This window comes from Mus pahari, chromosome 7, assembly GCF_900095145.1.
Source record: "Mus pahari chromosome 7, PAHARI_EIJ_v1.1, whole genome shotgun sequence".
In the NCBI taxonomy this organism is placed as follows: Eukaryota; Metazoa; Chordata; class Mammalia; order Rodentia; family Muridae; genus Mus; species Mus pahari.
The window spans coordinates 7,550,407-7,564,031 of record NC_034596.1 but is presented as its reverse complement, the minus strand read 5'-3'; the positions used below and the strand labels follow the sequence as shown (position 1 = coordinate 7,564,031).

At 47.3% G+C, this 13,625-nt stretch overlaps 1 protein-coding gene across 1 annotated transcript; it reads left to right on the top strand.

Annotated features, from left to right (window-relative positions):
• Window positions 1-12,072: 12,072 nt before the first annotated feature.
• Window positions 12,073-13,233, top strand: LOC110324656 (proline-rich protein 30-like). The gene has a single exon (XM_021202327.1). The coding sequence runs from the start codon at window positions 12,073-12,075 to the stop codon at window positions 13,231-13,233; it is 1,161 nt and encodes a 386-aa protein (XP_021057986.1).
• Window positions 13,234-13,625: the final 392 nt, after the last annotated feature.

Sequence of the window (13,625 nt, the reverse complement as noted above, 5' to 3'; positions counted from 1 at the left end):
CAGTATGGAAATGTAAGCTGAATAAACCCTTTCCTCCCCAACTTGCTTCTTGGTCATGATGTTTGTGCAGGAATAGAAACCCTGACTAAGACAGGCTAGTTTTGAAAGCACTGTGCTCCTGGGAGACACACCCCCAGTTCAGTAAAGCAATGAATACTGACACACCATGTTCCTTGGATACTTAGCACATCCCTTGGTTCACCTTCAGGCTAGAGAAAGGACCCAGGCAACCAGACTGTGTCTCCAATCCTCAACAGATCACACAACAGTCCATCTAGAGGACTTAATTCATTCTTACCTATTTATTCTCCCCCAAATCTCCTGACACAGGGTCTCATATAGCCCAGGCTAGCCTTGAACCAGCTATATAGTGAAGGATCACCTTGAACTTCTGACCCTTCTGCCTCTACCTTTTGAGTGCTGGAATTAACAGGTATGCATGGTTTACCATGCCCTGCTTATATGATGTTTGAACCCACGGCCTTATGCATGCTGGGCAAGCACCCTATCAACTGAGCTACGTCAACAGTCCATCTTGTTTAACCTTGCAGTCAACAAAATACTAGCTGAAAGACTCTGGGTTAAGCACTTTATGAGGAGTTTGGCATGCAGTAGATGGACTTCATCTCTCCTACCATTAAGAATATTCCATGTCTAAGCAAGCAACAACAATAATATTAGTGAGGATTGCTTGACTATGCACCAAGTATTATTCTAATTCCTTTATTTGTGATTTTATTTAATTCTCATATTAATATCTATGATTACATAGCAAATCATTCCAAAACTCAATGGCTTAGAAAACCATTTATTGACTCAGAGTTTCTATAAATCAGGAATTCAAGCACAGTGTAGCTGTGTTTTTCTGGCTCAAGATTTCTCACAAAGCAGAAATCAAGTGTGTCTGGCCTCAAGATAACAATCTGTGGTGGGATTATGATTTGAGAAAGGAGTGTTGAGGACAGTGTGTGTATGTGTGTGATCTTGAGGAAGACTTTGTCATGGTCAGCTAGAAATAAGGGACTGGACATTGGAAGATAAAGCAGCTGGGAGAGGAAGGAGAAGCTGTGAAAATCTTCGTGGGAGTCACCATGGCAACCTCAGGACCTTGGCAGAAGTAACTTTGAGAATGTCAGTGCCATTATTTAAGCCACAAAGAAGAAAAAAAATGAGCAGGTCCAGGTGAAGGGTGTAAGAGCTCGGAAGTACTGAGTTTCGATTTCTGTGTGTTGTGAACTGGCTGGCTTTGGAATGGCCACTGCCCTTACTTCCTGTATTAGACTATGGTTCTGTGTTCAGGTCAGATAGGGAGGCCACCGTTTTTGTGGCTAAGAATAGTCTCTGCAGCTGAATGTCCTCGTTAGGGTTTCTATTGCTGGGATTAAAGTCGTGCGCCACCCGTGCTTGTCCATAGGTCCTGAAGACTCAACTCAGGCCCTAATCATTGCACAGAAAGAACTTCCCCAACTGTCGGTTTCCCTAGTCCTATCATCATCATCATTGTCATCGTCATCATCATCAGCCTCACCACCACCGCCACCATCACCACCGCCAGCATCACGACCGCCGGCATCACTACTAGAACTGCTATATGGCTGTGCTGAGACTGAGCGCAGGGCCTGATACATGCATGCTAACCATGTGCTCTACAACTGAGCTCCAGCTCCAGCCTAAACCAAGTCTGCGTCAGGGCCGGGCTTTGCACGGCAATACCGATGGAGAAAAGGCCTTCTTCTCTGAAATCCCCATCTCAGCCGGCCGGCCCCAGCAAAAGTGTATATGATGCGATCAACCCAGCCAGGTCTCTGGGGAAGGTAGCAGAGCTCCCGAGCCAGCTGAGCCAGCAGCAAGGCGATTCCAGGGCTGAGAGCCACCTCACAGGAGGCTGGCTGCATGTACAGAGCCGTCACGCTGTGGGCCTAGCCTCAAGTTTCAGAGGAAGGTGGGGAAAGGTTTGGGTTCTTGGTTGGAAGCTTGGCAGAACTAAGCCTATCTTTCCATCTCAGAAGGACTGGGGAAGCAAGCCTCTGGCTTTAGAGACTCAGCTCTGCTTACCAACTGCGAGTAGGGAGTTTGCTTCTCTCTTCAGTCCTGAAAAGGTAAAAAGCAAGGGTTACAAGAAGTGAGTTTGATCCATTCCATTTTGTTCCAGAGCTTATTTGACCTTTGGATAAACAAAACCTTCTAGAAGCACCTCAAGGGGATGCAAGAACACATGTGCTATTTTAATAGCAGAAAAGTCTTAAGTGGGTCTCTGACAGTATACGAAGTATTATTTATATGAGTGCTTAAAAAAATGCACTTGTAAAATATACACTCTTCAGTAATAGCCAAATATGGAAGGCGCAGATATGCAACCGCACACCCAGGCCGACTCTGTAAATGGGAAGAGCCACTTGTGCCCCTTCCTTTGTGTTGTGCAGTCACGTGACCACGAATTCCACCCAAGAATGTCTACAGTTGTAGCCCACATGGAGACCCGATGAAGTAAAGAAGATAGCATGAGCGTAAGTTAGCTGGCCTGGGCTCTCTTTGGGTTTAGTTGGGCCAGGGAGGAATTGTCCAAAGTTTTAACTGTATGAGTGATGGTGAAAACTGTGAGTTATACTGATGGTTCTCTGCCGAATCCGACAGAATAACCCAAGGCAAAAACGCAGTGAATGTACAAGCAATTTGAGAGCAAAAAGGGCAAACCTGGCTGAGCAAGCCCAGCATTTTCTCCCAGGCTTTGCTGTGATCTGATACCTCTGAGTGACATAGCCACTGAAAGTAAACAAAGAGCATTCAGGAGGACCAGCAGGATCATGAGTGGGGTTCAGGGGGGGGGGCTGTGATAGCAGTGGCCGAGGTCACAGGGACACATTGCCATTCCCTACCGTTTCTATGTATCCCTTTCATCCTCAGCCGATGATGGAAGAGATTCAAGCTTTTAGACTTTGCTGGGTGCCTCAAGTGAGGGGCAGAAGAGTGGAGTAGGAGAGGGAGAGCTCCCCCCTTCTTCTATGTTCATGGGGAGCTCATTGAGTTCCTTCATCTTCCAGGGTGACATGGATAGTAGTCGGTATCCGGAAAGCCAAAGCTCACAGGCAAAAGGGCTGCACCTTCTCTGTCACGGACAGCCTGGGCATTCTTGGGCTAATTAGTGAGTGAGTGTGTGTGTGTGTGTGTGTGTGTGTGTGTGTGTGTGTGTGTGTGTGATGTATCTTTGTGTATATGTGTATGAGGTGTATGCAGGTGTGTGTGGGGGGGCCTCTGTGCACTGGTGGGAGCAGAAGCCAGAAAAGGATGCTGGGTATCAGGCATCTTTATCTCTCTATATTTTATTCATTTGACACAGGCTCTTTTACTGACCCTAGAGGTTTGTTTTGTTTGTTGTTTTGTTTTGTTTCTTTGCTATTCTGGCAGCCAGCAAGTCTCAGAGAGTCTATTTAGGCTCCACTCAGTACTGGGTTTTCAGGTATGTGTAGCCATGCCTGACTTCTAAGGTCAGAACTCCAGTCCTCCGGTGCCCTTAGCTGAGCCATCTGCCCACCCTCAGGGCCAGTTATATTTTATAGATTAATGCCTCAGCTTTTTTACTTATAAGATGGTTTTAAAGATCAAACATGGTCAAGGCAGGTAATTGGCACAGTGCCTAGTTCATCTGAAGTCCTCAAACAGTCTTGAGTACCAGTCTTTGAATGGATTCCTCTCAGTAGCTTAAGTACAAAGTGGAAATGGGAGAAATTTGGCTGAGTGTGTGACTGGGTCATCATGAAAACTCTTGTTTATAGAAGACCTTTCTTTTTGTTTTCATTTTATTATCCTTCTATTGAAGATAGATTCCCCACCTCCTCACATAATATATTCCGATTATGGTTTCTCTTACCTCTACTTCTAGACGCTCCCATGCCCCCTCCCATCCAGACAACTCCCTTTGTGTCTCAAAATAAAATATACTAAGATAAAGCAAAAGTGATCACATCAGAATCGGATAGAAGAGCCTTTCAACCATAAGACCTCAGAGAATTGTATGGTACCCATTGCCTGGCAACCTCAGCATCTGGTGCAGGAGCCAGCACATCACAGCTGTGTAGTGACTACATAGTCACCTAATCCTTCCTTGAGGTCAGGGGGCCTTTGGTAAACTGGAGACCCTAAGAATTGCAAGGATGAATTTGGCAGCTTATGCCAGAAAGTAGTGCCTACCATTCAGGTCCCAGGGGAAGAGGTAGCAGGAGTGGAACCCTTCCAGCGTGCAGTAGAAGGGTCTGGGACCAGCAGTTTTTCTTCCTAAGAGCACAGTGCTGCCAAGTGCTCAGCAGAGGCTGCTCTGGCATGGTGCCAGTCTGTTGACTCATTGACTTATAACAAGGAGCAGGGCTGGCCAGGGCACAAAGCTGCAGAGGCACTGGCCAGCCCCACTTGGATGACATAGGCATAGACAGGAGGGGCATCAGTAACTTGCTAGGTGGGGAGTGCCTGCTGGTAAAGATGTTGACCGTCTCTAAGAAATCCAGAAATATGCACTATAAAGATTTATCTGTTAGTCTCATGTGAGCAAGATGCAGATGGGCTAGGCTCCGAATATAATTACATCTGTTAACTGAGAAAGCAAGTTTCTGTCTCTTTGTAGCCCAGGAAAATCCTCAGACTCAACCAGAAAGAGTGGAAAGGAAGGAGAGAGGTGGTTTGGTCATGTGACCACCAGATGGTGAGTGCCAGAGCCCAAGGCTCTGCTTCTGCTGGGGAGTTCACTAAACCAAAGGCAACTGGGCTTGCTAATCCTTTTAAGTCAGGACAAACTTGTTTGTCTAGCAGGGAGGGAGGAGCGAAGCTTAAGCTTCCTTAGACTGCAGGAGTGGACAGGCTGAAGAAAATCCCTTTAGACAGGTTGGCTTCATTGTTTCTGTTTGCGCTTTCTTATCAAGGGGTACTGAAAAAAAAAAATTATATCACCAGGGCAAAGCACCAGTTGGAGATGCATGGGTGGAAATTCTTGCTCAAAGCAAATCCCGCCATGTCCACTGTGGCCATAATTTCAACCTTTTCAGAAAACTGCCCTTGAACTTGACTTTCTGGTAATGCTTGATCTCGATGAGATTTGGACTGTGTTTTGGCAAGGGTAGTCACTAGCAGGATACTTGGCCGTTGTTCCTGGTTCACCTTAAAGGTTTTTGGGGTTTGGTTTGGTTTGGTTTGGCTTCTTTCTAAGTGACTTTGAGATACAATGTCAAATCAATTCAGCTGTGCCAGATTCCAAATTCTAAGAAACTAGGGGCAAACTTTGGAATATTGTAAGGTGGAAAGGTTGCCCCGTGGTACTTGGCTATAGAGGGCAGAGTTAGTTGATCACTCCCCACCTTGGAAATCGAGAAGTGTGACTGCAGGTTTTGGCTGGTAGAGGTGTTTGGAAAGGCTGCTTTAGCTGGGTTCTGACTCATCCTCTTCAAATCACCCGGTGATTGGTCAGGTCTCTCCCTCACTAGGCCAAGGGCCAAAATGCTATTTGAGTTTAAAGACGCATAACTTGAGCTGGGTGGGTATGAACTTTCTTCTTGAAAGTGGTGTCTGAGACTCTCAGGTCCTGGTGGGTCAGAGCTTTAGGAGAGTTTGAGAGCATCAGGATGGGGTCTAAGCCCGATGTTTATAGCTAACCTCCTAAGGGCAGACATGCTAAAGATCTACACATGAGGTTTGATTCCATTTCTACCTGGACTCTGGCACTCCTGTGGCTAGGGTGACTCCTGATGCCTGTTAGTCTAGTGACTGGCCCAAGTGTGTGTAGATAGTGAAGAATTCTCTCTTCAGTGAATAGGCACGTGCTGGGTGAAAGCAGCAGGCTGAAGTCAGGCCTTCTGGTCAGGGGCTCCTATGAGCTCTCTTGCAGGGGATGTCCTTTTTCTATGTAGTGTGAGGCTTCAAGAGATAAAGAGCATCTTAGTGTGGCTCATCCTCGAAGCTTTCCTACTGCTCTGATCGAAGAGGAAGGTCTAAAGAGACTATCCCTCATCTGTTCCCTAAAGTAAATAAAGGTTCTTGTCTTCTTCTATGACCTGCCTAGCTGTTACCCCAGCCCTTCATAGCAAAGCTTTCGGGAGATTCATGCTTGGAAGTCACTCCAGCCTTCCTGGTCAGTCTACATGCATGTGAGGGACACTATACCAGGCTCCACACACACGTGGTGTACACTACACTAGGCCCCTATACAGGAAGACAGCAGAGACCCCCGCTAACTTCCACTGTCCCTAGGAATTCTTTGAGGCAGAGTCTTCTGAATGTCTGAGGTCTTAATAAACAGAATAATAACAATACGTAGATTAAGAATCTTGTATGAGTGCACGCCTTTAATCCCAGCACTCGGGAGGCAGAGGCAGGCGGATATCTGAGTTCAAGGCCAGCTTGGTCTACAAAGTGAGTTCCAGGACAGCCAGGGCTACACAGAAAAACCCTGTCTTGAAAAACCAAAAAAAAAAAAAAAAAAAAAAAAAAGAATCTTGTATGATTTTTTTTCCCTTGGAAAAAACACAAAATTTAGAGGGCAAGATTCTCTCTGTAGGTAGTAACTTTTTCTCTGGACTTTTAGGGTCTGGGAGGAGCAATTTTCCAATGCTTCAGAACTTGGGACAACTATCATCCAATTTCTATGGCAGCTTTCCTTGACCTTTCAAGACTGGAACGAGTTGGTCCAGTTTCTGTGGTTAATTGGTCAGTGCTATAGCCTGGGTAAATTATAAGGCAAAAGGCCTCTGGTTCTGGAGGCTTAAGAATAAGAGGTACATTTGATGATGGTTTTCTAGTCCCAAGGGGGCACAAGACATCACATGGCAAGAGAAAGGAAAACACACACACACACACACACACACACACACACACACACGTGCACACACACGTGCACACACATATACATGTACACATATGTGCATGTGTATGAGTGTGTATATCTTTTAATTTTTCTCTTTCACAAAGCCACCAGTAATTCAAGCATTACTCTACTCTGAATGACATCATCTAATCCTGTTCACCACCCAGATGCTCCTTATAGTTGGTATACAGTCATACCTTCTTAATACCTTACAACAGAAATTATATTTCAAAACCTTAACCCCTGGGGAAGATGGGGGGAAGATGCCCCAGTCACGTGGGTATCATATAAATGCTAGGAAGGTTGTGTCTAGCTTCATAGCTATATCCAGTGACGCTCGAATGCTGCTTGTGGAATGGAAGAAATTGAGCTGTTGTAGTCTTCATCTGCCTTCTCCTCCTCTTTTCTCTCCCCCCACTCTCTTCTCCTTCACAGATTGGCAGTTGTGTTTATGATTAACCTGTTCTCAGACAGTGAAGGCAAACTCCTCTGCAAATGACTTACACTTATCCCACCCCCTGCAGACAGGGCTAGCTTCCTGAGTGTGTGATCCATGGCTGTTTTCTCCATTTAGTCAGTGTTGACAGTGACTTCACATTTGTAAGACTTTTGAATAAGGAGTGTTGGGGTTTTACATTGCATGGAATCAGGAAACCGATTCTCTGGTTTCATTTATAGATGTGGACCTTGTAATCCACAGCATGAAGGAATCTTTGGTCCCACTTGGCAAACTTGTTGTGTGGAGCAGAGGGTGGTGCCCAAGGACCCTGAGGGCCTGTCTCTGGGATTCCTGATATTGTCACCTCTCTTCTGCTTGGCCCTAATCTGCGGCTACCATCCATCCGAAATAAAATAACTCTGGGGAGCAGAGAGAATCCAGCAGCGAGTTCTCATGCCCTTGTTTTACAGCAGTTGCCAGCCCAGGAGTGCTCCTCCTATCAACTAGACACTTCTATGGTACACTTGGTAAATTGTGGCCTTGCAAGTACAGTTCTCACAGGAACACTCTGCCTTGCCCCTCTTGAGGAATTTGGGGGATTGCCCAGGCTTGTCTGCAGAACATTGACACATCTGTAGTTTATCTTGCTGGTACCAATCATTTCCTATCTCTTTAGAGATAACCCGAGTGCTCTTCTATGTCAGAATAAGTCTGCTGACCACCAGGGCCTCTTGTCAAGGTGGGGATGACGTTTCTGCTCTTTTGATTTGAGGACTTTGATCTTGATGGCCTGGGGACCTCCTTAAGTGTACAAAGTCCCGAACATCTAACTTAGAGAGACAAGAGTTGACATGCCAGTGGGAACCCTCGTACTAGAGTCTGGGAGGGGAATAGCTTTCTGCATGTATCCAACATGTGGCCTTTGGACCACCTGTGTCCCAGGATAGCTTCAAGTGTGAACATTCATGTCATGTTGTGATGCCAAGAGGCTGGACACCTCCGAGAGAATATGCCCGTTCTGTTCCTGGTGCACGGGGTAAGCATGGGTAGAGTCATTTTCAAACATAGCAAAGCCAGCGACTGGGACCACAGAGCTTGGGGGCCAGGCTCAAGGAAAGGATCCTTATGAACCACATGCTCTGCTAGGTCTGGGTGGCTGTTGTTTCTGGCTATTCTACAGCAGGGCTCAGGTGAGTTCTTTATATCAAGAATGATTTGAAGCCGGGCGTGGTGGCACACGCCTTTAATTCCAGCATTCGGGAGGTAGAGGCAGGTGGATTTCTGAGTTCGAGGCCAGCCTGGTCTACAAAGTGAGTTCCAGGACAGCCAGGACTACACAGAGAAACTCTGTCTCGAAAAACCAAAACAAACAAACAAACAAACAAAAACCAAAAACCAACAAAACAAAACAAAATAAAACAAGAATAATTTGAAAGGCCATGTCTGTGGGTTTCCTGGTAAACTTCAGGAGGTCTCACAAAGGTGTCCCATGTCATTCTTTCATGACATTTTTCTCATGTTTTTATTGATTGTTTGAAAATTTCACATTATGAACCCTGAGCACACTCATTTCCCAGGTCTCCCAGGTCTGCCCCTGTCACCTTTGGGGCCTCCCTTGTGCCCTGAAAAAGGAGAAGGAAGGGGAGGAAGAGGAAGAATGAAAGGAGGAGGAGGAGGAGGAGGAGGAGGAGGAGGAGGAGAGAGGAGAGAGGAGAGAGAGAGAACCAAGAACCAAGAGCCAAGTCCAGTTTATGTTGGGTTGCCCTGGTCAAACTGAGAAAACTGAGTCTGAATCCTTCCCCATTCACATTCCTACCAGAAGCCATCAGTTGTGGAGAGCTATACTTCAACATCCTTATCACAATTTTTAAGGGTTCTCTTTGTGACCCACATTACCAACAAAGACCACACAGATGTCTGTGGTCTGTGCTGCCGTAGAAGGCCATATTGATGTGAATGGCCTGTGTTGCCTTGAGGAGTGTATCAGATTTTTAAAGAAGGCCTGGAATAAGTCTCAGTCTTCTTCTTCTTCTTCTTCTTCTTCTTCTTCTTCTTCTTCTTCTTCTTCTTCTTCTTCTTCTTCTTCTTCTGCTTCTTCTTCTTTCTTCTTCTTCTTGTGCTTGTTCATATTGCTTTATTGGAAATGGATATGGATGCATACACCTTTTCCCAGGGTGAACCAGGGATTATATATCTTTTAGGGGAAGGGCATGAGAATATTCAAGAAGGTCATCAGCTGAAAGCTAAGGCTATCTAGATACCTAATTAATATGGAGAAGAACTAAAGGTGCTGTGACACATGACTGAGTGCCCAAAGCCCTCTCAGTAAAGTGGAGAAGTGAATCAGAAAGACGTCTGACAGCGATCTCTAGTTTTCACATGTATATACCCATGTGTGCATTAAGTGACACACGTGAACACAGACACCACACAGTGTTAATAAAATAGATATTTCTGTAGAGATGGTACAGTGGTTAAGAGCATTAGCCACCATCATCCAGGGACTCAATACCCTGAGCCCACATGGTGGCTCACAATTGTCTGTGACTCAGGTTCTAAGGGATCTGACGCTCTGTACTGGCTGGTTTTGTGTGTCAACTTGACACAAGCAAAATTCACCAGAGAGAAAGGAGCCTCAGTTGAGGAAATGCCTCCATGGATTTAATTGTAAGGCATTTTCTCAATTAGAGATTGATGGGGAAGGCCCAGCCCATGGTGGGTGGTGCCAGCTCTGGGCTGGTAGCCCTGGATTCCATAAGAAAGCAGACTGATAAAGCCATATGAAGCAAGCCAGTAAGCAGTATTCCTCCATGGGTTCTGCATCAGCTCCTCCTTCCAACCCTCCTTTAGTTCCTGTCCTGACTTCTCTCAGTGACGGACTATGATCTGGAAGTATAAGCCCAATAAACCCTTTTGTCCCCAACTTGGTTTTTTGTCCTGGTAGTCACAGCAATAGAAACCCTAAGAAACACCCTCATACATTCATACAGGTGAAACACCAATACACATAAAATAAGTAAATAAACCATTTAATAAATAAAAAGAAAGAAAATGGCTAAGGGGCTGAAAAGACGCTCAACAGTTACGAGCACTTGCTGCTTGTGAGGTCTAGTGTTCAGATCCCAGCACCCATATCAGGCAACTCACAACTGCCTAAAACTCTAGCTCTAGGGGACCCATCCCTCTTCAGGGCTTCAAGGGCACATGCAAACTCATGACATACATCTAAATAAACAAAATCTTTTTAAAAAATGGCTATTAAAATTGTAATATTCCAACCACAAAAGGGTATGGAACACAGCTACTCTGCTCAGACAGCAAGCCAATGAGGAAGTTGGAAGGCTCAGCCCTGCCTCCTGGAGAGTGATGAGAGCTGTAGATTTTAAGAGCAGACGAGGAAGAGCTTGGTTTGTGGGTGTGCATCAAACAATTCTACCTGAGAAATTTTACCAACCTAGCCTTTGCAGGTCCCTGAGAAACACCCAGAACATTGGGGGTGGGGGTGGGGGGAGGAGAAGGCAGAATCTATGATGTCATTATCTGACCTCTGTGATGCCAGAGAGAGAGAGAGAGCTGCTTTCAGGGCTCGAACCCCCCTCAGCTCCCATTGGGGGGTGGCAGCGCCGCCCCTTAGGCAAAGCCTCAGTCCCTTGGAGCCTTTTACCAGCTGGCCTTACTGTTGCTGCCACTCTGATAATCCTTCTCAGACAAGGTCAGGCTGAGGGAAAAGAACCCCAGTGTTGAGGGTGACAAGAGGCCAGGGGAACCAACATGCCAGAAAACGAGGATGCTTACAAAATCTGTGTGTCAGGATTAGGACAAAACCCTGTACCACAGAAGAGCTCTGTGTACCAGAAAAAGGACTGAGGCCACCACTCAGACTGGAATACTGGGTCAGAGTCAGGTTAGGGGTCAGAGGGTGGAGGCGGGAGGAGGGTGGAGAGACTGTTTTGTGACTGCTTTTTCTTCCAGGTCCCCTATTTGATGAAGTGTCTTTCAATCAGCAGAAGGAACGCACACTGGTAAAGCATTGCACAGTACTCCCCAGTCCTTTCCCCATTTGGCCCTGGCTACTCTCCGTGGCCCATTTCCCCTCAGTCTTTCCCCCCTTCCAGCCAGAATCTACACTTTCCTAACCTTCTCTACAGCCTCTTGCCAGATTTTCTGACCTCAAAGGGGACACGCTGCTAGTCTTTGTTGTTTTGAAACAGACTCCAGGAAACCAGGCCAGCCTCGAGCTCCTTATACATAACCCTGCTGGGATTACAGGCTTGTGGCAGCATGCCACGCTTATGTGGTCTTGGGGATCATACCAAGGACTTCATGTGTGCTAGGCAAACAATCTACCTGCTGAACAACAGCCAAAGACCTCACACTGACGGTCTTGAGTTCCCACTGGAAATGAGCACCTGAAGCAGAATCCAGAAGTGGGCCAATCATCCCTACATTTTGACCTCTGTCTTTTTCTTCACAGGTCCTACAGAGTGACTTCTTCCTGATTCCACCCAGATAGTTGCAGTTGTCCCTCGGTTCCCCAGGGACAACTCTCATTCTCTGTTTTTATACATCCCCAGCGAATGGCTAAGGAGAAGTGAGGAGCCAAGCTTAGAAGCAGGCTCTGGACCGAGCACGCCACAGCCAGGTCGAAGAGGCTGCTGCAGCCACACTGTGCACAGAAGGCAGTCTTGACCACCAGCCACAACTGGCCTCAGTGATCCCCACACTGACTGTTAGGTCTCTAACCACTGGTCTTGTCCACCCCATCCCCTTCCCTCTCGGAGTCAAGGCAATGTTGCCTCAAAACAAGGACCAGGTGCTGCTACAGAACGCAGTACCGCCAGCGTGTTTCCCTCCGGTCTTTTCACGGTTTGTGGACGCCCCTCCACGCAACTTAGCATCTCCTCCCCATCAGACCCTCCCTTCTTCCCACTTTCCTTTGCCCACCACCACACAGACCCACTCTCCTAGACCTTACTTCTATTCTTTGGACCCTAATTCTGACTTTGTTCCTCTTCCTTCCTCTTCCTCTCTACCACGATCCTCCTCTTGCTTTCGCCAAAACTATACTTATTTTGGTGAAAAACTCCCCTCTCCACACTCCCCCTCCCCCTCCAACTATCAGCTATGTCTCTCTCCCCCTCTGACCCGCTCCTTTCTTTCCCAGCTACAAAATTCCTCTTCTCATTCCTGTAAGTCCCCTTCTCGTCTCCAGAACTTTCAAAGCTCCAAGATCACTTCCCCTGACCCCAGCTTGCCTTCTCGAGGGGTTCAGAGTAAGAAGCAAGCCCAGCAGTGTCCCCAGTCCAGAAGCAGCAGGTCCTCTAGGCGGGTAAGGGGATGTGTGCCAAGCAAGGTGAACCCTGCAGAATTCAAGGACCCAGATACCCTCACCCAAGTCCTGGTGGACCATGTGGGGCGCTGCAGAATCGCACGAGACCTGCAGATACAGCTTCTGCAGCGCCTGTGGCTCGGCACAGCCAGCCCGGCCCCAGTCGTGGAGTACCCCATATGTCTAGTGTGTCTCCAGCTCCGCACCCCATCTTGCCCCACCCCCAAGTACAAGACTATACCCCTGCTGCTTGCCTTCCCTAAACTTCTGCCCTGTGCCCAGGGCCCAGAACCTGGGCCTCTCGGAATAGGCATTGGTTTCAAGCTCCACCTGGCTCGGGGCCAGGCCAAGGCTTTGCATCTGCTGCCCAAAAAACTCCCGAAGGGAGCAGAGTCTCAAGAAGAGGCCCTCCAGAGTCAAAAACCAGCAACCCAGGGACCGATTCAAATCACCAGTGACCAATTCAGTTCACTGGCACACTCTTCCAGCCTCCAGTCTGTAGACCTTCATTCACCAAAACCCAGCCAGTGTTCCGGGTCTCTACTTCAGGAGCCAAGACTGTGTCCCCAAAGCCCACACCTTCTGTCTCAGAGGCCTGTGCCTCTAGGGTCTATTCTCTGAAAGTTGACATCTTAATTCCAGAGCAGCGGAGACCCTCTGGAACGCCACCTCCAACTCCACCCTCCCTACCATGACCTCGGAGGGCTGGCTGGTGTGTTCCCTGCGCTGAGCCCTGGGAACCCCGTGTGGAGTCTGCTCTCCCCTAGTTGAAAAGACCAGAGGCCCCCAAGTCCTCATTCAGCCATCAGTGTAGCCAATAAAGCCTAACTCTGAGAATCTTGTGTTTGTGTCTACTATGCCCACAGGATGGAATCAAGGCTAAGGGATAAGGCCAGTCCCTCAAAAGACTGGGGGACAGAAGGATTAAGGACATCAAGTGCTATGCACTTGAGTCCATGCTAGTACTTGATGCTTAGAGACCTCTACAAGGCCCTTCTCGTGTTTAATTCAAG

Coding starts and splice junctions, on each gene's coding strand:
- LOC110324656 (XM_021202327.1), top strand. CDS start 12,073: ATGTTGCCTCAAAACAAGGACCAGGTGCTGCTACAGAACGCAGTACCG.